We start from the raw sequence: 27,691 nt of genomic DNA, 5'->3' as shown, positions 1-27,691 counted from the left end.
GGTTAAAGTTATACACTTAAAGGTTGTTTGAATAACAAATTTTTAATCTATTATAAATGCATCTGTATTAATAGAAAGTGATATTGCAATGTTCCATATTAACTGTGAATGACATTAATTAGCTGATCATGTTTCATACCTTCTATCTGCCTGAATTCCAAGGGTTATCTTACAAAAGCCAAATAATTGGCATATTGTAGAGTTTCAGGGAATTTCATGAGTTTCAGAGCACATATCTGTTCTTAGACCACCAATGGGTAGAGCTTTTTGGCATTCTGTCATCTAGACAGCTCCGTTTTGGTGTTCTCTCAGCAAATCTGGCAAGTCTGAAAAACAGGCTTTTCTGCAGTGTATAATCTATTAAAAAAAAAAAAAAGTAGTTGTGGGTTTTTTTGGTTTTTTTTGGTTTTTTTTTAATTTTATTACTATTAATATTGTAGCTAAAATACACTTCCTGATTTACTATGTTTAGAAATTATTGCATGGAAGAAATAGCTGCAGAGCTGGCAAAAGTGATGTGTTTAATTTCAAAGTCTGCATTTTTAAAAAATTTTCTTTTATAATACTTTCATCTGAGTAGACCCATTTTACCAGAGTGTTACAGCAGAATTTCATGTCCTGTAGGAGTCTAGAAAATTGGGAATGTAACATTGGCACATTAAATGCAAGGTAGTAAGGACTGTATTTATTCACAGAAAGAATCAATTTTTGAGAAATTAACTATAGAACCTGTTGGAATGTTACCAAAAAGGAAAAGACAGTTCCTTAACTTGTAATAGGTTTTTGTCACATTTCCTATGTTTGCGATAATGTAACATCTTGATTATAGTCTAGAAATTATCCAAGTGCTAAACCTGGTATCTAAAATTATTCTCCTATGCTAAATATAACCAAAGAAGATTAGTAGCTACAAATTAATTGAGAAGTATTTGGTAGCACTCTTTAGAGTAGTCTGAGGGAATGACCAGAAGTTATTCTGCTATCACTGATCCCAAAATCTTATTTCACCTTCTTAAATGACTTTCCATCCAGTGGATATAGTTGACATAAAAAAAAGTATTTGCAAAGAAGACAAGAAGACAAGGGCAGTAAAATACGTGATAGAACATAAAAATAGAACCTTGCAGGATTGAACTTCTAGTTAGATTACAATGCCTTTAAGTATTTACCACTGAGTACAAAATAAACTGTTTGGATATAATACATTCATGCAATATGCAGCATATGGAATTTAATATATTTTTATGATTAAAATAACCTAAACTCTTTTGGTTCTATCCCAGAAATTTTTGGAAATCTGATTTTGATCTTGTGTTTTGACCAAGGTATAATATTATAGTATAAAAGATTACTTTTCCTGTGCGTTGTTGGAAGGTACATGTACAGTTTAAAAAGTAACTGGAAACTTAAACGGTTACTGAAGAAGATAGCTGTTCCTTGGACTTCAAATCTTTAACTCCTTGAGCTTCTAATGGAAAAAGCAAATTGACTAAACTAAAGGCCCTTCTACAACAAAAGAAGCAGAATAATTTTTTTGTGTTTTAATCAGAAAGAATAAATGCTATTAAAAGTTCATATTTATCTGTTGATTACTTCTTTTCTGTCTTCCCCAATGGTAGTGTTCAATTAGCTTTCCTATAACTCTTGCCAGCACCTGGACCAATGTATTTCCTTGCATGTTTGAAGAGCATATTTGGTAACAACCCATACATCAATGGCTTTTTCATCAAAAGGGTAATTTGTCTGTGCTTAAGTTGTTGTTGTTTTTTTTTTAACTGGGGGGAGAACAGCCTTTAAGATGTTAAGGCAATATTACAGCCTGGTTGAGGGCAGTCAGTAAGTTTTTTTCTGGAAATCATGTATTTCATTCTGTTGAATATTCCTTTCCTAGCATCAGTTTCTTCGTATTATGGACAGGAATTGCTGACTACAATCAGATAATAAGCAGCTTGACATTTTCTTCTGTATTCCAGAGTATTAGGTACTGTGCAATTTTTATGATTTGCAGCCTCAATATTTTTCATGCTGTTGCGCTAAGAAAGTTGAAACAGCCTGACAAAGCTTCACTGATGGAGTCTGAGACTGATGGCACATACTAGTTTCAAAGTTACCTTAGGAAAGAATGGGAAGGGAAAGAGGAAGACAATGTAAAATTGTTCACAAGTAACCAGCTCGAAAGAGCAGTGATGGGAATACTCTAGGGAAGCATCCTGTCGGATGCCAGAGATGACCAGCTGACCACACTTCTCATAGGAACTCTTTAATATATTTTTCACGGGGACCAACTCAAGTCTCCCTTTGGTTCTTCTGCTTGTGGTGCTTCCAGAATTGGTTCGGATGCCCATGATGACGTGCTGGTGTTTCACAACAGATGTGAAACTTTATCCATGCAAATTATGGAAATGTGTACTGAATTTGTAAATGGCTGGTATCTGATGGGACATTTACCGAGTACCAGGGTAATAAATTAAAATTGAGAGGGGAGAGTTGAGGAGACAAGGAGGGCCAGGAGGAAGGAGCAGTTGGGATACAGGGGAGTGGCTGTCACTGCAGCTCAGGGCAGGGAGGTGATGGACAAGAGAAAGGCAGGATACAAAGCAGCCTTTGAAAAGTGTTGACACTGCCTAAACTTATTTCATAATGTTTAAAAGGAAAGTTCTGAATAGATGTCGTAGCATTTCTATACTGCCAGGCCACAGAATGCCAAGTAAGCTAAAAAGAAAAAAAAAAGAAAAAGAAAAAAAAAGGAAAAAAAAAAGAAAAAAAAAAAAAAAAAGAAAAAAAAAAAAAAAGAAAAAAAAAGTGGTGAGGGGAGAAGAGTTGTTTTTATTTTTCCATAGCAGGGTAAATTTTAGTAAATTTTTGGAATTAGAACAGAATAATAAAAATAACACCCTTTATGATTATGAATCTTTTGATAGAAGCAAGAAAAATTTACTAAAGTGACTGGCTTTCACAGGACTAAAAGTTGTTCACCTGCTTTTGACCTGTAACAAGGTTACTGTTAATGCTCTGAATTTTTGCAGATAACAGTTTGATAGTTGATGTGCTTTGCTCTGAAGTACATTAGATCTTTTTTGATTGTGTTGATATAGGACATAATAATTTTGTTCCTTCATGGTGGGTTCTACAATAAACATTATAGATATAGAATATTTTAAAAGATAATTTCTCATTTACTCCCACTCTAAGATACCTACCAAGAAACAAGTAAATGCTTTTGTATCTCTAGGTTCCAGACTACCTGCCAGATCCTCTGACTTTCTGTGCATTTTAACATCATGTATATTACCAGCCATTTTTTGCTTGGTTCAGTATTTGCACCTGAACTTTATTACCTGTATTAACCAGCCATAGAAATCCCCAACCTAGAATAATTAATTCTTGTGAAGTCACTACTTTAAATGATCAGATTTTCTTCTGCAAGGATTTCTTGATATCTTTTCCTGCCAGCTTTCAAGACAGTGTTGTGTCTCCATCACAAATAGACATAATAAGTCTATTTGAGCTGAGCTTTCAGCTCAACAATTTAGAGAGAATGGAGAGTAAGGGAAGAGTTGAAGGGGGTTAATCACTCTTTCTCACTTTTTATGAGATTCCAGAGAATGTGATTTTGGATACAATGTAGAATGACCATTAAAGAGAGAGATGTTACTTTTCAGACTAGTAAACTGCTGCCTGAAGAGTGAATTTGCTTTACTTCCAGGGTTGTCAGGTGTGCCCTCAGTTTTAAGAAGCATTCAAGTATCAGTAGACGAGTTCTACACTGCTTTGTTTAGTTTTGGGTTGTTTTTGTGGGTTTGTTTGGGTTGTTTTTGTTTTTGTCAGGGTATTAGGTGGTTAGGTTACAGCCATCTTAAAAACCTAGCTCTTAGACTCACTCTTCTTAAATGAACCTGGCTGATACTTATTTTATGAAAAAAAATATGAAGCCAAAACTATATAAAGCCAATATAAACATATTTAGGAAATAATGATGTGAGGATTTTGTGGTTGATTTTGTATTGTACTAATATAAGGCTGAAGAGTAATGGAAGTGGGCAGTAAAATCCCCAGAACTGCCAGTCACTGGCTAGGTTATCAGTGGCCTTTTGTAGATGAGTATTTCCCCATAATGTAAAACAAAATAAGATGCAAATAAAGGAATAGTTTAATCTCTGAGGCTGCAGATTCCATCACAGTTTCTGTAAATATGCATTTGTTGCTTGATAATAATGATTATTGAAGACATTTTATATTAATTCACCTCCAAGCTAGACTACTATTTGTAATTTAGAAGTTTCATTTTTCATTGTAGAACACTGTGCATATGTGCATATGTAGAGCTTTCTATAAATTTTAAGTATTATTAACAGAACAACCTAATAAGGTACAAAGTGATCTCTTACAGTTCTCTTCTGCTCCCTAAGCTACAATTTAAAGGATCCTATATTAAAAAGGGAGATTTGTGCAAGATTTACATGGCAGACCCATGAGTTGTGTTCTCATAATTATTTTTCCATTTCCAGTAAATCAAACGTGGACACATTACTGAACTTTGCTTAGGGGAAAGTATTTTATGATTAGCAACCTCAATTTTTTTCATGCTGCTGCACTAAGAAAGTTGAGACAGCCTGGCAGAGCTTCACTGGTGGAGTCTGAGGCTGATGGCACATATTGGTTTCAAAGTTACATAAATCTTAACTTTTGTTTGGGTTTTTTTGTTTGTTTTGGTTTTTTGTTTGTTTGTCTTTAGAACACACATTGCTTTCCAGATACTTTATTCCCCTTCCTCCTAACTTGTGTTTGTTACTCTTCAAAAAATTGTTTCTATCTTTGCACTCAGAGCTTAGACTTTATTTCTTTTATCTCAATTCACCCATTTGGTTTCAGTTTTAACTAAATTATGGTATCTCTGGCATAGCATATGCAGGTATCCTGTTACATTTCAACTCATTTATTATTTTTCCCCTGACCAAATTGTAGAATACCTTCCTTTTCCCTTGTTCTTCTGTCTGCAGAAGTGTAGCCTCATTCTAGTTATCACATAGATTTTTTTCAGTTTTTTTTTCAAAATATATGTGCTTATATCTCTGTTTGCAATACCATATTTTTCTGCAGGAACTGTATTAGCTTGAATCTTTGGTTTCCAATTCAGTTTTTTTTTTTTTTTGTCTTTTTGTGTTTCTGAGCCCCTTTGAAACTCCCTAGTATATTCACATGGCATCTGTGCACAATACTGAGATTATGTAGGGAACTTCTGATTCATGTTGATATTCTTTGCAATTGAGATGTATTTTTTCTAACTCCTCCCATACCTCACCAATTTAACTAGCCATTAAAATACAGTGCTGTGTAACGATGCTATTCCTAATATCACTGAGGAGTATTATCATATGCATATTGCAATGAGTATTAGCTCCATCTATTTCAGCAGTGTTAGGCAAAAGTATATTTTGTAAAAAGAGTTTAGTATAGTGACAATGTGAGTGAATTCACTCAGGGTCAAGTGATTGCAATAGAAAGTATCCATCAGGATGTGGGAAAATATCCTCTACAAAAAGTACTATTCTCACTGTATGATGAACAAACGGTTTTTACTCCAGTGTAGGTTTTTTCATGATTTGTAATGGACCTACCATTCTGCTGTTTTCTGTTAGTCTATCACTGCACCAAGTAGGAGCTTTCACTGGGTGCAAATATTCCTGAAAACAGGTCTTGTTAGATTTTAGTCATTCTCAGAACTATTATGTGACTATACCAATGCTAATGCAGAAAAAGCAAGAAATTTTATGAAAAGGTGAAGTAAGTATGGAAAAGTCATCAACCTCAGAGCTGATAACAAATAAATTATTGCAGCAGTGCATGTAAGGGAATTTAGTGTGTCCTTCTTTTTCTGAAGACTGGGGACAAAAAAAATATGTCATAATGAACATGATTGGTCCCTGAACTCTATAAAGTAGATGCTATTTTCTCTGAAACCTGTATCAGTGAAGAGCAAGATGCTTCAGCAAAGAGCCTAAATATAAGCTGCTGAGTAGTGTGCAGATACCAAGTTATACCTGCAGGTATTAAAAGTTTGTTTAGCTTTAAATTTTACCATGTGGTTTATACCCACTGATTCGGTCTGTATTTCTGTATGGGTTGAATGGCCAAGATCTGTCTCTCAAGAGATATTTTAGCCATGCTATTGTACCTCAGTGTCCCATAGGAGTAGGGCTGCATGGATTCTTACTGACTGTTACTGGTTGTCCTTTGAACAAGATGACTTTTTTGTTTGACAATATATATTGTTTTATCCTTCTGCCTATTAGTAATTGTGTAATTTCTACTTGTATTAAAAAAATAATTAAATGTATTATGCACTCAAAGTAGCAATTGCACAGGTAAGATTTATGAAATGTGAGAGTTAAGTTTGCAACCTAAGTCCTTATTTGTTCCCTTTGTATAGATGTCTTAATTACCTGAACTTTGAGAAATTTCTCTAGAACACCATCCTAAAGATTTGCATGTATCCTCTCACAGGTGTAGACATACTTCATACTTTTCCAGTGATGTTTATATTCTTGCATACAACCTTGTTGGTTTATGTTATTTGTTATAGAGACAATCAACACAACCTGGTTTGTGAAATGTTCCTATTTTGCTACAATTAGTTATTTCATTACATTAGTTATGAAATAACTAAACAGTTACATTAGTTATTTCATTAAAGAACTAATGTATGATATAAGCACAGCTGGACTCATGAACAGTTGAAAACTGGGTTCAATGACAAGTTTCTTTGAATGAATATTGATCAAAATGTAATTGAAATGTCTGTATAAAATAAACTTCTTACATAATTTATTTTTAGCATTTTATTATATAAGTGTTTGGCCAACTGTTCTATAAAATAATAACCAGTATTTGAGCAAAGAATAAATTGAAGCCAAAAAGTTTAAAAGGGTTGACCACAAAATTCTCTAAATCCACATTGTGGAAACATGTTAAGGAGTAGTCAAAATTGCAAAAAGCCAAGGTTCTCAGAACTCCAAAATTAGATTATTTCAGACAAATAATACAAGAGTTTGGGAGAATTGAAACAAATATTTTCATCTTTACAGAAAGATAAGGAAGACCAGTGGCTAGAGAAAAAAGTACAGGGTAGTAGAGACCACATTATCTTAGAGCATCTTCAATGGACCATGGGTTACGAAGTACAAATTACAGCTGCCAACAGACTGGGTTACTCTGAACCAACATTGTATGAATTCAGCATGCCACCAAAGCCCAACATTATTACAGGTAAGTTAATCCTGTCGTCTTTTCTCTCTGTGAATTATTTCCAAGTCATAGTACAGTGTGCATAATTGAGCACAGCAGTTGGAATGGAAAAACATGAGACTCCAGACTTTATTACCAGCAAAAATTTGAGTCAGAACCCTTAAATGGGATCCTGTCTCCTACTTTTCTCTTAGTAATAAAGTAATTTTTAAGTATAGAAGAAACATTGATTCTTCAACCCTGTTGATGGCACTTAACAAGAAATATGGTATTTAAGATACACTTTGTTTTTCAAGTTGCCTTGTATTGCCTATTGTCTGGTTAAGCAAGTTATTTGCTAGAATTCTTGATTTCAGTCCGACCTCTACATGTGCTTTGAGCTACACAAGTAGTAAAGGCATTTATTTTAGTGTCTGATGAGGCCAAGACTTTTAGATACTGTCTGAAGGATTCACTCTAACATAGTGACCAAACAGTCTTTGATGAGGCCGATTTACAAAATTTGAAATCTATAGAAAATTTGTTCATATTTTTAAGTGTGTAAATAGGAAGGTTTGAAGTTCCATTTAAGAAAAACTGTATTTTAGTTAAGTGAATGTATGAGCTTTAATACTTCCCAATATAAGGCTTTATTATGATGCAACAAGGAAAAGTTTTTTAGCTAACCATAAACCTAAAATAAGCTATTTTCAGAAGTATTGTGGGTAATTTTAATTTTTATAAAGAAAATTCTATGAGGAAGAGATTTCAAACACTTAATTAAAATTATTTGCTACATGTTTAATAATTATTTCCAAATTAGATCAGTATCAGCACTACAGCTTGAAAAATCAGGTTCTAAATCCTCTAACATAGTATTTTCTGACTGTCATTTTTCAAATTGTTAGTGTAATGGAATCAACAAAAAGCTTACCAAATAAATACCGTGGCAAATATATTAAAATGTAAACCATATCAATACCTGTATTTCAATCTGGACACCTGACTAGCGTTGATACAGTGCCGATGAGCTGAAATGAGTCATGGACTAGCATGCCATCAGAAAATTTTTAAATAACTGGCGCTTTTTTTTTTTTGTCTATTTTGAGTTTCCTTCTAATATATTTTCAGGAAAGTTCTCTCAAAATTTTTGCAACATCTTTGAATATTCCATAGCAGTTTGTTTTGTTTTAATATTGGAAGCATCCTTACCTTCTATTTATTGAAAAGAAAACACATTTTTAATACATTCATAGACTCAGATCCAGTTCTAGTAGAAATATTTGTTTTATGCACTTGAATTGAAGTAAAGTTGGTTTGCATCTTGATTGAAATTCAGGGTCTCAATAGGTTCTGCGTACTTGTTTTTAAACAGGCAGGGCCTTGTGATTGTCATGATTCAGAAATAAAATTTCCCATGATTGAAAGAGAAAAGGGAAAAAGAAATGTAGGGAAACTCATTGTCCCAAGGAAATAAAAATATCTGTCAAGTAGAAAAATAAGTAAAAACTTAGGGAAGAGATAATCCATTTTTCAATTTTGCATATTTGAAACAAAAATATTACTTATTTTTCAATATATTCTAACTTTAGCCTTTTATAATTACATAAACTACTCCATACTATCATCACAGCTGCTGTGGTAGAGAAACTTAATTCTCCTCTGTAAATGATAACATAGGTGGTCTCTAGACATTCAAGTAAAAAGTAGCTTAGTTAATTTAATTTTAGAAGATAAAACATTTCTCTCTAAAAACAGTTTTATAGGTGCTTCGGGGCTTTTTCCTTTCAGTGCTCTCCCATAACTTCTAAGTAGTTGCAAGAAGTCTGTTACACTATTTAACTTCAAGTCTTTTTATATGAATCATTACTGCAATTATGGTTGTGGAGCTAATTAGTTTCCTTGACAGCTGTTTTTTCAAAGCCTGAAAAAGAGTGTGAAATTCCCATCATAAGAACATTCTGTAGGCAGTTTTTAAAAGTATGTCAAAAGGCATTTAGAATCAGTGGAACAATAATGTTCATATTCATAAGTCAGCATGATTATCTTGTTTTGAAATGGCATAATATTATAATCACAATATAATATTATGTACATATATACATAATGCTGCAAGAATTTGAATGTAATCTATTAAAACATAATTGATTTTGTGTATAAAATTCTTAAGTATGAGCAGAAAAATTCTGATGGCAGTCAACTCTGATGATGCACTATTTGTTTGAAGCTTTGTTATTAACAGCTAGGTGTCTACAGATGAGTTTTGAAAAGGACATAGGCAGCAAGAGTGAAAGTGGGTAGACTTCTGGATGAAATCTGCATCATTTGCCCTGTGTTCTCTTAGTAGCTACAGTAACTGAGGTTTCCTTTCATATTATTAATGTATTTATTTGAAAAAGCCTTTAAGAGTCCTAAAGGTTTTCATCTGTATTTGCCCAAATTTGTGGCACTTCAGCTGCACAATTTATGTCTGGCTCTAAATTTAAACAGAAATAAATCTGTAGACCCTATGTATGCAATCTCACGGATATTACTTATCCCAAGAGACTTTTATGGTAGTCTATGTATCTTGTTGGTTAACTATATATAACACAATACCCTGGTGAAGTGTGTGCAAGCTAATGCAATAATTCAGAGAACTGAAGGGAGATGTAAGCAAGGATATGTTGGTTGTCCTTCAGTGGGTGCTTAGTAGGGAAATAGAAGTTGTCACAAGAAATAAAATTTTGCTTTTAAATTTTTTAGAAGGAGATTGTTTGTTCTTTCAAAAGCCATTGGCTATTAAGCAGAAGTAGCAATCCCTGGAATAGGAACTGGAAGCCAAAATTTGACTTATGTGAATATACAGCTCCTGAGGGCACTGAATCCACAGCTTCTGCTTCCTAGGGAAGTGTGCAAGTACCAGCTCCTGGCTGCAAGTCAAATTCCATGATAATACAATATGATGATCTTACAGTAATAGTCTTTGGTCTGGGAAGGAGCTTGAGGCTACAAATTGCTCTCTGGCATCAGGGAGGTGCATGCATGAGACAGACATTCCTTTAAATTTTCACAGGGTCGGCCTCAACAGCCTCCAAATGTAGATCTACTTTATTTAATAATGTGTGTTCCTAGGCCTGTAACACAGTATCCATTCACGAGTCACTCATATTTGTGATTAGTTCCTCAGAATTTTAATCCTTTTAATGAAAGCTTCCTGGTTTTCTGAAGGGTTTATCAGTGGAAATTTGTACTGACTTTGAGAAATGCCCAGCAAATCTTCTTAAAACATTCTGCTTTAGATGACTGTATGTATAAAATTATTCTAGTATGTATATACATATATACACATATATATACTAGTGAATATTTTATCTATGTATCTATATATACACCATTTTTCTTCCTACATTTTGGAGTTATTTTTTGTGGTCACAATTCTATATATTTTTTTCACATTTGACTTAGGCATATGAACATGTATTTTAGACCCATGCTGGAGAAAGAGTGATGCAGTCTTAGATGTAGTATTTTGTGTGTTCCAAAATCTCACTAGGGATGTCAGTTAGCAATACTTTCAGGCAGGTACAACTCCAACCTCAGTGTGTTTGCCTCTGACTGAAGTATTTATCACACTTTTATTGCTCATTTGTAATGTTTTATAAAATTTTCTTCTGGCTTGTCTATACTGTTAAGCTTCTAGTCCTGTGGCATTCTCAAAGGAACTTTGTGGTTTAGCTCTTTATCTGTTAGGAGAACATGGACTAAACTCTACAGCCATAAAAACCCCTGGGATCAGGTAAAGTCCATTAGCTCCCAGCTGACTACAGCCCATTTGTATGGGCCCTTGCACTCTTTCTCTAGAGTGAGAAGACAGAGATGCTGTCTTTGTACCCCACAGCTGGTACAAAAGTGTCTAAATCTGTTGTCATTCAAAACCATTACAACTGCAATCTAAAAACACATGCACAGGTTTATATTAAATCTAAAAAGAAGACAGAATGGAATGTGCTAAAAAAGATCCTTCCTGCAAGTAGTAAATATATTTTCTGGACTTACCAGCAGATTTATGAAGGTGCCATTTTCCAAAGGCTCTTATCCAATCAGTGCTGTTACTTTGAAAGGGCAGTAGATATATTAAAAATGGTTTTAAGTTGTGTTTTATCACAGTTTTTTTCTTCTTCACTAGAAGTTAATAACTTGGTTCAGTACTGGGGAAATTATATAAAAGCATTTGGGGTAACAAGAACCTCTTAGATCCATTTTTCTTACTTTGTGATATTGGTTGTTTGAGGCAGGGTTTTTTTTGTTTGTTTCCAATACTGCATGAACCGTGACAGTAATTTTTTTTTAATTTGCATGCCTGAAAATGTTTTAATTCCTTGAAGTTTTTTGTTTTGTTTTGTTTTGGTGCATGTGTACCACTAAACTTTACATCATATAGTTGGAGGTAAAAGAGGGACGATAATACATAGTATTTTTTCTCATCACCACCAAAAGCAAAGATGATAATCACCATGTCAAACATGATTTTGATCAGTAGTTTTAACAAAAATACAATGGGATCTGCAGTGGTCTTGATGTGAATGAAAAATAAAAGTAGCTCTTATTGCTTCAAGTATGTGTGTATATGTTTGAGTTTGCATTTATGTATATACATTTTATGATCTATTACTAAAGCTTTTGAACTATAGAAGTTTTTTGTTAGAATAGTGTTTTGTCAGTGTTTTGTTAGAATAGAAGCTTTTTTCATCCAGAATAGAAGTTTTTTCATCCAGAAGCTCAAAATTACTAATTAGAGCAAAATAGAAACACGTTTCCCTCATTCTCACAGTTTTCTTTCAGGGCAAGTATTTTCCTTAAATTTTTCTCTCAGTCAAGCAATTAGGTGACCTTTTGGGGCTAGAAATAAAAGCTATACAATCCCATCTGTGTAGCTGGGGTAGGTTTTTGTTCCTGTCACCTCTTGCAATCAAAGAGTATATTCCCTTGCTGCACCTTATCTCTCACACCTGTTCAACCCATGGGCTGTGTGGGTGCCCTGGTGCATAGTTTCCCTAGCTCTGAAGGGCATAGGCCCCTTTCTCTGAAGGGTTGACTAGCCCCTGACCATGCATCCACTAAGAGAAGCCAAAAAGGCACCTTCCTCACTCATGTTCTGTTCTCCACCACAGAAGTCACAATTTATTGTGACACATTCCTAACTTCCAAGCTGAACAACTTTTGTGTCCTTTGAAACATTTTCCCTAGATTTTAAATAATTTCCTATCTCTTTTGAATCAGATTTTATGTGATTACAACCAAGCCTCAAGGTCAGGGTATCACATGAGAGCAGGATTGCATGGCCAAGACCTCTGCTGTCATTTCCATTAACCTTTCTTGCCTCGAGAGCATGTTGCTGCCTCTTATTGATCTTGGTATCCAACAGGACCCCCAGGGCCTTTTCTGCAAAGCTGCTTTCCAGCTAGGTGGTCCTTAGCTGTGAACTGGTGACCAGGATTGCTTTTTCCGAAGGGCAGAGATTTGCACTTCCTCTTGTTGAACATCCTGATGTTCCTGTCATCCCATTTCTCTGGCTTGCCAAGGTCCTTCTGGGTGGCAACACAACTGTCTGGTTCCTCAGCCACTCCTCTGAGATGTGTGTCATCAGAAAAGTTACTGAAGGTACTCCGTGCCCCATCACCTAAATCGTTGATGATGTTGAACAGGATTGTAACCCATATTGGCCCCAATTTGGCTCCTGGTACCTATTCTCAACTCTAGGAAAAGTTATGTTTCATCATTAAAAGTTAGATTAGGGGGAATATGGGGACTTTCAATCTTCTTTTGTATTCTCTTTCCATAGAAAAAGCTAGAAAGGCTGCCAATAGGTACTTGAGCCAGGACCAAATGCCATCACTTGTGGCTTACAAATTGCCTGTTTAAATCTCCATTAAAAGGCTGTAGAATATTTCAGGATTGCCCTGATTTTAAGCCTGTGGCTTGTGACTACACTGCCTTTCCGTATGTGTCTGTGTGTCTGTGTGTCTGTGTGTCTGTGTGTCTGTGTACATGCACAAAAATCTATCAGTTTGTGGCTTCTGATAACTTTTGAATGTAGCTGACAATTTCACTAAATTTGTCAGAGAATGAAGACTTCAAAATTAAAACATTCCTGTAATTTCTTAATAAAGTCTTATCTGAGAATAGAAGTAAAATTCTCCGCAGTGCACTAGGCAAAATATTTTATTAAACCTTCACACGCTTCTAACAACTGGAATGATTTGGAAAAGAATAGTTGAAATTTTCTGGCCCTTGATCCTTACTCCAACCTGGACAGCTGCAGTAAATTTAAGCCACAAAAGAAAAAGTAAAAACACAGAAGAAGTTGGAAAGATTTTTCACAGGTAAAATTTCCATTCCACAGATCTGAAATTTTTGACGATAATTAGTGTCTCTTTTGTGTGACTTCGTACATTACTGGATTTCTCAGTCTGCCTCTACAGACCTGACTAGCTAGGGTTTAACTAAATCTAAAATGAAGAACAAAATGCAGGAGTTAAAAAGGAAAGCCTGTGGGATGTCAGTATCCTTGGAGATCTGCTCATATTCCCAAGGCTAGGAAGAGCTGCAGCATTATCCTTGTGAAGTAACCTGACTCATTTTCTCACAGGCTAAAGGATATTGTAATTCCAAAATAAGAATTTGAGAATGAAGGCTTTTGTTTTACTTTTGTTCAGATCGTAATCCCGAGCTAAAAGTGTAAAGTAAATTCTTCAGCCAGTATTGTTGTGATGGAAGAATAATTTTGGTATTTTATTTTCTGAAGATAATAATGAGAATATATGTATCTTTGAGATCTCCTGCTTTGAGAAAAGACTAGTAGGACTAGTCTTGGTAGGACTCAAACCAATCAGATTAATTAATACCTAAAACTTCAGAAAGATAACAGCCCTCACAAAACCTATTTGATTTTGTTTTGCAAAACAGTACTATAATTTGCTGAATAAGAGCCATTTTAATCAAATCCTGGAGGCGATCATTGTTGAAAGTGGTAGGGCATGTTCCTGCTCTAGGCTAAAACCAGCTGTTTGCTCCATCCCCTGCAAAGACTAAAGTTATTTCATTAAAAGGGATAGAAATCCCACTCTAAAATTGATAGAACTTATTTGATGTGAATCAGAGAGAGAGACACAAAGGCTTGCACCATCAAGGACGTTAACAGGAAAAAAATGCACTATTTCTTTATAAAATCTAATTCTTATGGTACAGCTACCACAGACATTTACTACCACTGAATAGCAGAGGAGCAGCAATCAAAGAGCTATTCTTTATTCTCAGAATTTCTGCTTCAAAAGGAATTTATTTTGTTTCTTTTATCATATGAATTTTAGTTTGCTTAATTTTTTTGAATGTTATGAAGAAAAAAGAAAATCACTATAGATGTCAAATGTAGAAGTGCAAGGCCACTCTTTATAAGTATAGTACTCTAATCATTATTTGTTGCAGGTAATTGCTAGCATTATGATGCTTTCTAATTAAAATTAGTGCAAATTAAAAGATTAAATGCTTAAGTATATTTCCTAAAAATATTTAAAATATTAATTATTTAAGTAAATGTGGAAGTTTAATGTGCTCAAGATTTGTGGGTTTTTTTTCCATGAGTATATGGACCAAACTATTTAAGTCTTAAGAAGGGGACTGGTTGCGAATTTTGAAGGACTCAAACACAATATGCATCATTAAAAACACCACAGTGGAAATATGGGTGATGGTGGAATAATGTCCATAATTGTTCTTAGTCTATTTATATATTGCTGCCTTTTCCACTTGATAGTTGTCTACATATGATAGTTCTCACATATCTATTTGTGCAAGAACTGGGATTTGGGTGATAAGCAGATAATGCATTAGTTAAATATTATGCATACAAGACTATATATAGCTTTATAATTTTCATTTGCTTCCATTAGAATTTCTTAAATCAGTTTATAAGCAAGATTAATGCTTATACTGCAAAAGGTTTTATAAATTTTAATTTCTTTTGAAGTATTTTTCAAAATATTATTTTAACACTGATATTAATCACTACCAATATAATTATTGTGTCACTGTAGCCGGAAAAAAAAAAAATCTAGTCAATACTATATATAGTAAATTTGACTGTATTATTTGCCAAAAAGTGAACCTTCACTACAAATATTTGCAGAAAAAGTATTTTCAAACTTTGTAATTTTAACCAGACATAGTGTGAGGTTGTGAATGTCTAAGAAGCTACTTTGTTCCCACCCTAGTGTCAAAGCCAATATCGAATTACCCAGCTTCGTGTGCTAATTGCATGGGTCATTCATATATTAAATTGGACCTGTGTCCGTATTATTGAAGCCAGTTTTCATGATGGCCCATCGTGAACTCCTACAATAATTCAGGAACAAGATAAAGCCATTAGCAAGGAGAAACAGATAAACAAGTTTGTCTCTTCTTGTATATGATTGGAATCTTCTTATTGTGTAATTATTGAAAGCAGTTCTTGTTTCTCCTTTCAGCCTATGGGCTGGTGTTTCTCCTTGCTTTTAATACTCCTTGCTTTAAATAGTAGTTACTAGTGCTGATTGGTGCTACATGGCAGTTTTGTGAGTTCCAAGTACCTCCAACACAAAAGTCAAAATTGTATTTAGGTTGGGCTTGGCTGAATGGTCTCAAGGGAAAGCAAGAAACACACTTCAGGTTAAGCACTTAATAAATTGTTTTAAAATTAGACCAAACAGTTTGCTACTTTGACTGCTGGAGAGGACCACATTGCTACTATGGAGGTACACCTTTTCAAAGTTTTAGTGCTATATTATACAGATTTGGTCGGGGTACTTCAATGGTTGCCATTCCATCTATGCTTTAATCATAATTTGATGTTTCTGTTAGAGTAACATTTTTCAAGTGACTGTCTTTGCCCCAATGTAATTTTTTTTTCTCTTTTTTCTTTCCTACTGTCACTTTTTTTTTTTTTTCCTTTCGATACTTTCTTTTTCATGTTGGCTCAACTTTTCCACATTTTTTAATAAAATTTACTTCTTTTTCACACTCTTGATTTTCTATAACAATTCTTATCTACACAGACAGATGCTGTGAAGCTACTAGACGTGAAAATGGAGGCCAGTCCCTGCAGCTGAACGCTGCTGTTTTCTCTTTCATTGCAGTCATGAGTTCCTGGTGCATGTTTTTATACTGTTGATGATAAGGCAAGAGATCTGTATTCTTCCTATCTCTCTTAGTTTTTTTATTTGTGGGAAAATAAACACACATCTTAAAAATTTGTACTTTTCTACAGCTCTTCCAAGATTTCCATTCCTAATCAAGATCCTAAATAGTGTAATTACTTCAGTCTGTGTGTGCAAAAAATTCTTCATTGGGCTTTTGGAAGCCTGGTGAGTTTTGTGAAAAATTCAGCAGGTAATGCTTGACACTCCAGTCTGACAGAACATGGAGAATCTGACTTACTGATTTTGTTTAACGTGATTTGATTCTATTTTCTCAACTAGATTTTGATTTAAGAAATCCATGCAGAGACCTTACCACTGTCAGTGGCATGTTTTTCCAGGTACACCACCAATTCATCTTTCAGGAGAATATTTTCATTTTGTATTAAACCATTGCGAGGGGTTGTCCTTGCACTGGTTCCTGACACAAGGTACTTAAAATTTTATGCTTAATAAAAAATTGTTCACGTCAAGGCTGGATGGAGTCCTGAGAAACCTGGTCTAGTGGAAGGTGTCTCTGCCCACAGCAGAGGGTTGGATGATCTTTAAGGCCCCTCCCAGCCCAGGCCATTCTATGGTTCTGTGAATACAGACATGTTTTGTACTTTCTAATGGATTTTAACAAGCATGTCTTCTCTACCTAATTATTTATGAATTGTTTTAGTTGGCAGTGTTTAATTTCAAATTCTTTTTCTGTGCCTCACCACTGCCATGCCTCAGCACATAAAAAAGGTCCTTACCCAACAGTTACTTGTTGTGACTGCAAAGCTGCCACATTTAATTTCATGGCATCTGTTGGACTTGGAAGCTCCAGGGGTTCAATTCTGACCTGTAGTAAAAATGGTAAAGGATTTTTTCCTATTTTACATATTGAAAGCATGGCTTATGAGTGCTCCAGCAGTGCGTGTAAAACCTCAGGAAAAAGATTTTATTCGATAATAGTATATATAGATATTTTATTTGCATAATTGATTTTAAAATTGATGTCGTTATCTAGGGGTACGGTTCATTTCCCTGTTGCACACAGAATAACCTGAGAAAGCAATGCACTTTAAAGCTAAGGTAAAATTAAATATTTATTTTCAGGCGGTTCCCTTCAAATTGTCACTAATTATAACAAACATGATAAATTAACTGTGTGTGTTGATTTTTTTATTCCTTATAGTTATTCCTTTTGGGATCTAAAATAATTACCTTACAAATTGGAAATCAATTGGTCAGATTTAAGTATCTGTATATCTTCACTCAGACGATTTTCCTATTTCTAATAAATATTGATTATGATTATTTTTGCCAGTTTTGAAATATTTTTTGAAGTCTTTACTTTAGGTCATCATTAATGAAACCTCTTCTCATCTAAACCAGCTAACAGACATTTTAGAAAATTGGACTATGTCACCAGTAGGATGCCTTCAGAACGTATGTGTGTAAGTCTACAGACTAATTTATTGACAGAAGTACTTTTTTAAATAATTCACATAATTAGTGTAATGAAGTAGCTGGAATTGAAAAGATTGCCATCTAGAAAACATTGGTTTCATTGTGATCTGCAGAAAAGCTCTCATTGTGATGTCAAGCCACTGTTCCATCCATGGCCCTTGCCACTATGTACTGTCACTTTCACTTAATGTCATGACATTACTTGGAAATTAATTACATTGATGAGTGCCTGACATACTATGGTAAAGAAAGACATTTTCTCTTCTAATTTCATAGGAGATGAAACTTTGGATTCCTATTTAGGATCAGTCAGGAGAAAGTCCATTTTCCATGCACAAACAATAGGTATTGACTTTGTAATTTAGTTGCGTAGGTGTTCTCCCAACATATACTATTTATTTTTTAAATGATTAAGTGTTTATCAAACCAATAGATGTAACTAACGAAGGCTAGATAATATTTTTAATGAAACTTTTCAGGTAACTATGTTGCAGCGGATTTGGAATTGCTACCTACACACAGGTTACCAAAAACTTTCAGATCTGAGAATATATTTTTAATTGAGTATAACTTGGAAAAGTGCTGTTGCTAATGCTAAATTTATTTTTATTGAAAGGATCACCTTGGGCAGGAACTTTTGCAAGAGGTTTTATTTTTTTTTTTCTTACCATTTCAAAAATCAAGAGAGTGAAAATATTTGATTTTACCTCTATTGTAACTATTGCCTTCTGTGTTAACAAAACAACAATACTGCAAGGATATCTCTACTTACCACACAAGAACTGATGATTGGCTAATATTTAATAAGTAGATGCTGTAGTAGATGCTAAGGGGAAAAGAAACCCACAGTACAAACACACTTCAAACTACTGCTGGGAGATCTTTTTCAGTCTGCAGGAGCTCAGTCATGCACAAACACTGGGCCTCCCTTTTGCTCCAGGGTAGCAGCAATTTCTTTCTAGGGCTCCTCTTTGCAGTCACATCCCTTTTGCATTCTGATCCCACTGTATGACAGGCACTGCATGAACATGAGGGAACAGAATCTTCTCTTGTGGACACATAGTTGCTGTTCTGAACAGTAAAGAAAACCAGACTGCAGATCCAATCAAAACTAATGAACACCTGCCACTGGATTAAAGAGTCTTGAGTAACACATTGTCTCAAAACTGAAAAATGAAATGGGTTTATAAGTTTGCACAGACAGTCTGATCCCAGTATTTCCCAGTATTTTCCTAATTTTCTGAAATTTGAAACTTTAATGCTATTCTATTAAGTGTTGTCTAACATTTTTCATATTTTCACTTTCCACATATTTGTCACTTTTCTTTTCTTTTCTTTTCTTTTCTTTTCTTTTCTTTTCTTTTCTTTTCTTTTATTTTCTTTTCTTTTCTTTTCTTTTCTTTTCTTTTCTTTTCTTTTCTTTTATTTTCTTTTATTTTATTTTTTTTCTTTTATTTTATTTTCTTTTATTTTATTTTCTTTTTTAATAAAGCGAGACAGGACACTACTACAGGTATGCAGAAAAGCAGGAAAATTAAAATTCCCATGTCATTTTTCTATTCTGGTAAGACATTTGAAGAGCTCTTTACAAGCTATAGTTTATTATCTTAGCAAGTCATTCTAACATTGCAGATAAGTATAGAAGAAGACAAGATAGGGATTAGGGCACAGAGACTGATCAACTGTGAACTCTCCAAACATACTGTGAAGGAGATAATGAAGAGCCTTGAGAAATTTTAGCAGCTAAATATACATTATGAATGGCAAGTTGGCTTTTATCCTCAGTGTCACAATGCCAGTGGGATAAAGAGACAAATTTGGATCACTTATCTCTTTTTCCAACTGAAAGCTTGGCTTTGGCTGGGAACTATATAAATTTGTTCCATTAAGTGAGAGAAATTTGGGTCTGCTTCAATTTAACTTATTCTGTGCTTTGTATTCTGAGGTTATCAAGTACTTTGAATGTGATCCTTTTCTTTTGGCCTTTCTCTTCCCATCAAATTCCAAAGAGAATGAGTTAAACTGATATTATGGGGATTATGTGACTGCAGATCCAGGCAGTTCTGAGCAGTGACCCAAACCTCTGTAATAAGAAAGAAAAAGTGGAACAGGATATCTTCCTTGGTTTGCCATATATCTCCTCAAATGAATAACTAATACACCTTTATTTTTTACCTTATAAGTGTTTTGTAATTGTATCTTTAAAAACAATGAGAACAAGGTTATTTCACAGTATTTTGTACAATCTGTGGGAATATTCAGATTTTGAAATCTTGTCTTCTTACAGACAAGAATGAGAAAAAAATGAACAGAGACATTTTCAAATTAAATTATAATTCATAGGTATAGACTGAACAGCTTAAAATTGTAATTTAAGCTCTATTAAAATGATAAATATGTCTTCACAAATTGAATTCAATATATTTCTGACATTAGTATTTAATGTTAGATAAGTAAATTTGTTCCTTTAAATGTTGAAATGGTAAAAGAGATTTTAGGTCTTATGACTGACAGTGTGAAATGTTACCATTTTTTAACATTGTCACATATTTTGAAATGCTAATATTAAACTGTCTGTAAGACTACAGTCCTAAAATATTCTATGCTGATCTTATGCTTTAAATCCAAATTAGTGGCACAGAAACTTAAAAAGGATAATGATTATTCTGTGATATAGCAGTATATCTCTAAGGAACGGTATTTTTAAAATGTTCTGATATACAACCTTTAGAGTCTAAGGCTGGCTTCTTTCCTAATCTGATTTTATTTGTTGTCTTTCCTCTTTTCAGAGTTTTGACAAGTTCCTAACATATAAAATTGTTCACAAACCAAAGTATTTACATAATGCAACTTCAAAAGTGACCCTTTATTTACTGCAGTAGGGTTATTAGAATATAAATTGTTGTCTCTCTAAACAGGAAAAATATTACCCAGAAATAGACATGCATATTGCAAACATTGGAAATAAAATATAACTTCTGAGTTGTTTTGTGAGGTGTACAAAACATACTGTTACCAAATTAAAAAAATAACATTCCATTTAATTATTTTGTAAAAGTATTAAGACAAAGCACTGATGCAAAAAATATGATATGCATGTGAGTAATATTTATTTAAAAGATTAACAGATATGGTAGTTTAATTATACACCTAGCCTTGTGACTAATTCTCAGTTAGTTTTCACGGTCTTACCATGTACTCTCTTTTCATCATGGAAACCTGAATAGGCACCACTTAAATGTGTATGCAGATGTGAAATTAACTAATTAAGCCTGAAAAATAGGGTTTTTTGGGTGGTGGGGGGTTTTTTTGGTTTTGGTTTGGTTTGGTTTTGGTTTTTTTGTTTGTTGGTTTGGTTTTTTTTTTTTTTTTGTTTTTTTTTTTTTTTTTTTTTTTTTTTTTTTTTTTTTTTTTTAATGACATAATGGAGATTTGTATGCAATTTGTGATTGTGCTAATAGTGGCCAATTCTCTATCTATTGTTTAGTATGTTGATGATTTCTGATTGTTCATTTTTTTAGGAATTTTAGGAGCAAAGGAAAAAAAAGAAAACCATTACTTTTAGGATGCAAGTTGAATATTATATAGAGATATGTAGCTTCTGAGGTCTATAATGGCATAACTGAAATCTTTCCTTCATTTAGGGCTCATTGTTGCTTATCACATTTACGTAATTAATTCATTTTCTTCAGGCATATAAGGAATGTTCAGTTTTCAATTGCTAGTTATTTGTCAGACATAATGTATAAGTGATGGAAGATCACCTTTCCCCTCTAATGTCAATGACACCTTAATATAAAGCTGATGGCATCAAACACCAAGTGTAGAGATCAACCAAACTTGCCTGCTTAGAAACCGTACCTGTATATAAACTGTATACTTGAGAGATATGCTAAGTTTAGATATTTTACAACTAGAGCAAGAAATTGAGGTAGGAATATCCGTTTTTGTTCATTTATTATAGGGTCTGAAGTCCCAAGAAGCTGTGGTAGTATGGCTTGCTGCCATACTATCATTAGGTTGTATGATACTCTTATTAAAAGTTCTGTATATTTATTTTACATGTTTAACATTTTTGTAGAGGCAATTTCTAGTGCATATTTTATTTACATAAAATTTTAATTTTAATGCATGTATTAAGTCCCCATAATAGAAGCAAAGTAAATCTTTCTCAGTGTACATTTCCAACAGAATTACAAATGAAAATACATCCAATGTAGTAAAAACTAATTCTGTGAAAAATATTGGATACACTGCAACATCTGTTTCTGTTTTCAAAAACAGTGTGAAAGGCAAGGAAGAAAACCCTGGATTTAAAGTAGTTAATTTTAATTTGTGAAACATTGCTTATTTTTATCTCATTCATAATTTCCTACCATTTTGCTCCACTGATTTTTTCATGCATGCTGCACTTGTTGTCATCTCTGCTTTCTTCCTGAAGAATGTGTGCATGGTGTAACTGTGATGTCCTCCAGAACCTTTCCAAACACAATGTCAAGAAATGTATGTAACTTTGTGTCTTTCATCTGTTGTTCAAAATTCTTTTTAGTTCATGCAATTTCTGTCTTCATTTTTCATAATAAAGAAAATTTACTTAAAGCATTTCTATCTCTATTTTCTTTATTGCTGATAAATGCTCTTTTTTTCTTGTACTATCTACATGATGTATTTTGTATCTGGAGAGATGTTTTTAACATTATATCTGTATTTTTTCTAGTGTTTTTTCCAATAGTGAATATGAAAGAAACCCCAAGCAAACAAAAAACCAAAACCCAAACCCAAACCAAACCAACCAAGCAAACAAAAAAGAAACAGAAATAAACAAAAACAAACAAACAAACAAGGAAACAAAAAATTCACCCCAAACATCAAAGTCGCTAAAATTAGAATTTGTGAATTTTAGGTTTGGTTCATATAGTGGCTGCCATGCTACTGCACTAGTGAAACAAGTATGTGCAATGTCTGTATAATATGCACCCTGAGCTTGATCCATTCTGATACAATCTGCCTGATTGAAATTGTATCCCCAAAGGCAGATGTTTTAATACTGGGAAAAGCTATACCCTACTGAGAAAGACTCTGCTGGAAGTTGCAGTTGTAGCAGTCAAACATTTTAAAGTAAAAACATGCACCATATACTGGCAGCACTTATAATATTAAACTGCTCTTTTTGTAGCTAATGCTATAAAATAATTATATATTTAAGATATGATTCTAAGTATTACTTCTTAAAACTTGAATTTACATACATCTTAAAAAAAACTTGTCAAATGTGAAATATTCTCTCAATTTAAATCCCAAGATAGTTTGACTCTTTTTCAGACCTCCTTGCTACAATACTCTACTTATAGTTGTCATCCACTATAAAGATGCAAAAAAATCCCATATCTCTGTGGTATGTGCATGTCATGATTTTGAATTCTCCTAAATGAAGAAATTAAAATAATTTATCTTTTTTGTAATAGCAGTACTGGAACCACACAACTGTATGTTCTCAATTCTCACGTCAATCTTAATTAATCTGCAGAGGTTCTTAAAAAACTTCTCCAAGAAACGTGTTCAGTAAATCTGCTGTCAGTTTGAGTCAAGGAAACTGGGATACAGAAACTTATTTTCCCAAGTCTATTGAAAACCAAAACCTGTGTGCCGTGCTGACGCCATGAACCTACAGTGCTGTCTTTCCCTCTCAAGACACAGGAGGAGTGGGATCTCTCTGCCTGCATTTTTTCTGGGGTTTCCCATGGAAGGAGACTATGATGACTGAGTAAATACATGGAAAAAGCAGCAGTAGCTGTAACTGGCTAACTCATTGGGGATATTAGAAATGTTCCTGCACTCTGCTTGGGGATAGTTTGATTATGCAAAGAATCTCTTTTTAAAACTTTGCTTAAAAAATAGTAAATGACAACTGCAGAGAACATTTTCTCAACACAGTATGCTTTTTCTAGTAAGGAAATGGTGTTTTTCTGTCCTTTCCCTTGTTATCCCTCAATGGTCATGGACAAGACACTATTGCCAGAAACACTCAAACTGCTATTTATATTACATTTCTTTTATTTAGCTATTGCATGTATGTCTATTGAGACACTTTCCTATGAAAAATGTTGTAAAAGGCCGTTAGAGTAAATGAGAACTCAAGTCCTGCTTACTCAGTATCCTGAGAGAATCATAATACAAGACATTTTCCTGTGAAATTTAAAGGCAAAAATCCATTTCAGAAAACTTGTTGGCAAGAGGATCTCAGCCATAATGAAGAAAAATTCCTTCACTTAGATAAGTGTCAGAAAAGTACAATCTTTTAGACACACTTATTTCAGTAGCTCACATCTGTATAAATGATAGTCCTGATGGCATCACAAGGCTCCCCTGACTCACTCCAGCTCAGACTTCATCAGAGATGGGAGACAATGAAGATCTGTCACTTATGAGTAGAAGAAAGGTAGAGGAAGCCAGTAGTACTGTCCCCTTATTTTTCAAAATTGTATGTCAAGTATATCTGTCAGAAAATATTAATCAGTCGTGCAACTTAGAGCACACATCCATGTGCTTATCCCCTGCCCCTCATCAGTATCTGTCCTAGCCAAGATTTAAAGGAAAAAACACTGAGGAAGAAAAAAACATTACAATTAATGTCGTTTACAGCCTTTTTAGCATCTTCTATCCCATTAAGGAATGGGATAGAAAAGAATGTTCCTTACTGTCACATTCTCTTTTGCATCAAACAGTTCTCCAGTAGATGCTGCATAGAATCCTAATGATTTCTTGCAAGCTGATGTTGCAAATGTAGTGATTTGTTTATTTCATTTGAAGGAACACATGATGCTTCTAGGCACTTACCTGGCTCAAAAGAAAAGTTTTATTGATACAAATTGCTAAAAGCAGGTCATGCAGCTCTGGATGTGGCAGCCAAAGTATTGGAGCTTCTTTGGGTAGAGGGGAGGGATCATTGGCTCTTTACTTCTTTTGGTCATGGCCTGCCACTGTTTTACTGTTAACTGGTGGAAAAATTTATAGAGCCATTTAATTTTTTGAAACGGCATTAAAATTGTTTTCAATACTCATCAATGAATACAAAATTTTAAGACCTATATTTTCTGTCTTTTTAGAGCTTTTGAATAAGTATATGCATTTTGTAAGCTATTGAGTCTAGGAGAAGTTCCAAATCAGATATAAAACCAAAGACAGTATTCAGAGGCTGTCATGCTTGGGCATATTTGTAAGGGTCAATACAAAAGTGTGGTTCAACTTGATAAACAAGAATGCTTCTTTTCCTGCCATGACCCAGTGCAGTATTTCAATTTCACCCTCTAGTTAGTTCATAATTTTTACTTTTGATTGAGAGCAGTTTACTTTATCTTCTGACTGTCTTGAAAGAAAGCAGAAATGTATCATAACTCAGCACCTTGCACATGTAGCTGTCAGATGTTACCCTATAAGCTAGGAAAGTATTTTATAGCATTGCTTTATTTTCCTTAAAAACTCAAATTACTGTAAAAGGGAGGTTTGGTTAATCATTTGTCTTTCATCCTAACTTCAATCCACGCCTGCTAAGGAGGAGGGAAGGGAATAATGCACAAGAAGTTGCTAACTTGTTTTCCTCCCAACAAAACTTAGTATCACTGAAGGTGTGAAAGAGGCATGTGGATGTCAACTTATCCAGCCCCCCAGCTCACAGGAGAGTACTAGTTATAAAGCTTGCAATTATTAATTTGCCGTAGCAGTAATTGAATATCTACAATGTGATTCTGTAAGAGCATAGAGAAATTCTGCCACCTGAAAGAGCATAGTTTCCTGTAACATCATTGATTGTCAGGTGGTATGTTGATGTTGCATGTTTTGATCCTGTGCAGAAGCAAAAGCTTTTTTTTGGCCACGTATAAAGCATACCTGTGCACTGGACAGGTTGCCCAGAGAAGCTGTGGATGTCCCAGCCCTGGAAGTGTTCAAGGCCAGGTTAGATGGGGCTTGGGACAACCTGGTGTAGCAGGAGGTGTCCCTCCCCATCACAGGGAATGTATGTATGTAATGAGATGAACTTTTAGGTTCCTTCTAACCCAAATTATTCTCTGATTCTGTACACACACATGGATGGAGATTCTCCCTTTTGAACTGCCTCCCTTAGAGTATGTGGTTCAGAACCCTTACAGGAATTTAGTCTGAATTTAACATTTGAGAGTCCAGAAAATTAATCTTTTCACATAGTTCTTTTCACTGGAAAATTCTGTTTTACTTGCCAAAGCTCTTCATTCTTCTTTCTTATCAAATAAGGATTCCTGCAAAAAATTTCAATTATCTCATTAGAAATCATTAGAAACATAACTTATTCAATAAGAGAGAACTTGAAAATTGCCAAAAATTTCAATGGCATTTGAAGAAACTTGCTTTGGGATTTTTTTTTTAATTTATTTTTACATTCTTGAAAGTTTTTTTTAATCTTATTTCTATAAGTATTCATGGATGAGCACTTATTTGAAGAAGTAAATTTAAAAAATGTGTTTAAAATTGTCAGTTTCCTTCTTCATCATGGCAAGGTGTTACATTTTTTTATGCCACATTCTGTATAACAAAACCATATCCTTTTAAATTTAGCATATTTTTAACAAATTCTAATTAAAATTCATTGAGACCTATGGAACTTATACTTTCCTTCCCCCCCCCCCCCCCCCCCGTTTTGTGGTTTTTTTTTTTTTTTTTTTTTTTTTTTTTTTTTTTTTTTTTTTTAATTTTAGAGCACAAAGTAGAGCTACTACTTTGAGTTTGTTCGGTACATACTGGGGGAAACTGTAAAAACCCCAAATATTTAAAATAGCTTATTTAATGAAACAATAATAACAATAAAAATAATTTAATTTAATTTAAGGCAACACTTTTTGATAACAAAGTTGCTATTCAAAGTTGGTGGGAATGCTGTTTGCAGTATGACATTAATATTTCATCCAGTCACAGAATTAGAACTTCTGTTGATGTCATAATATATAAAGAAAAAAATCACTTTTTTTTAAGAATTAGATGTATGTTAGGATGTTATTTTTGAAACCAGTGAGGAAAGGCCTTAATCTGCTTTAATAGTTACTGGAATTAGTTTTGCAGCTGACTTCAGTGGGAGCAGATAAGCAAGTATAAAATCAAAGCAATTTAAGAAAGAACAGAATTAAGCCACAGATGAACTCCTAAAAAATAATTTTGTACATTTTCATTAAGATTAAAGATAAACCATAACACAGATGAACAAGACAGTCTAGTTTCTATATGTTTTCAGAAGTAAATAAGCTCCTCAGACAGGTGAAAAGGCAGATTATAGCCATGTTTCTCACCCTATCACTGGATTTGGCCACATTCCTGTCACTCTTTGGGGTGCCGGAGATAAAGGAGAGAAATGTTGGAAAAATGTTTACACTTTTAAGAAATCAGACTTACAAAACAGAAACCTGCAGGAACAAAAAGGTTTCAATTAGGAAGAAAAAATGACTTGGGACTGGTGCATCAGTAGTAAGCATGGGGAATGCTAAATGTAAAGGAAACCATCAGCCGTGAAGAGATGGAGAAATACGCGTCAGTCAGATATCTCAGGTATCTCAGATATATCACCCATATGAAGAAAATTAAAAATGCAGAACAGAGTGTCCCACACAGCTATGGCAAATATTATACAAAGGAGCAATATTGTGACTGTAAACATTTCCTTCACTTGCCAGTGAAGATATTGTGTAGACATTTCTGTCCCCGAATTACATTTAATTAGAATGGGAACCTTGCCATTTCACAATGTTCCAAGGAAAATGCTGTTGACATCAGTGGAAAATATATCTCTTCAT

At 34.0% G+C, this 27,691-nt stretch overlaps 1 protein-coding gene across 1 annotated transcript in view; it reads left to right on the top strand.

The window, feature by feature from the left end:
* Positions 1-27,691, top strand: part of NCAM2 (neural cell adhesion molecule 2) — a 285,587-nt gene that overhangs the window by 236,179 nt on the left and 21,717 nt on the right. Inside the window, exon 15 of the mRNA XM_040056166.2 lies at positions 7,086-7,266. Within this exon, the coding sequence (XP_039912100.1) occupies positions 7,086-7,266 (181 nt within the window). The remainder of the gene's footprint in view (positions 1-7,085; positions 7,267-27,691) is intronic.

The sequence above is a fragment of the Hirundo rustica genome, chromosome 2 (assembly GCF_015227805.2).
Source record: "Hirundo rustica isolate bHirRus1 chromosome 2, bHirRus1.pri.v3, whole genome shotgun sequence".
Classification (NCBI taxonomy): domain Eukaryota; kingdom Metazoa; phylum Chordata; class Aves; order Passeriformes; family Hirundinidae; genus Hirundo; species Hirundo rustica.
The sequence above is the reverse complement of the archived record's forward strand: the minus strand, read 5'-3'. Positions and strand labels throughout refer to the sequence as shown.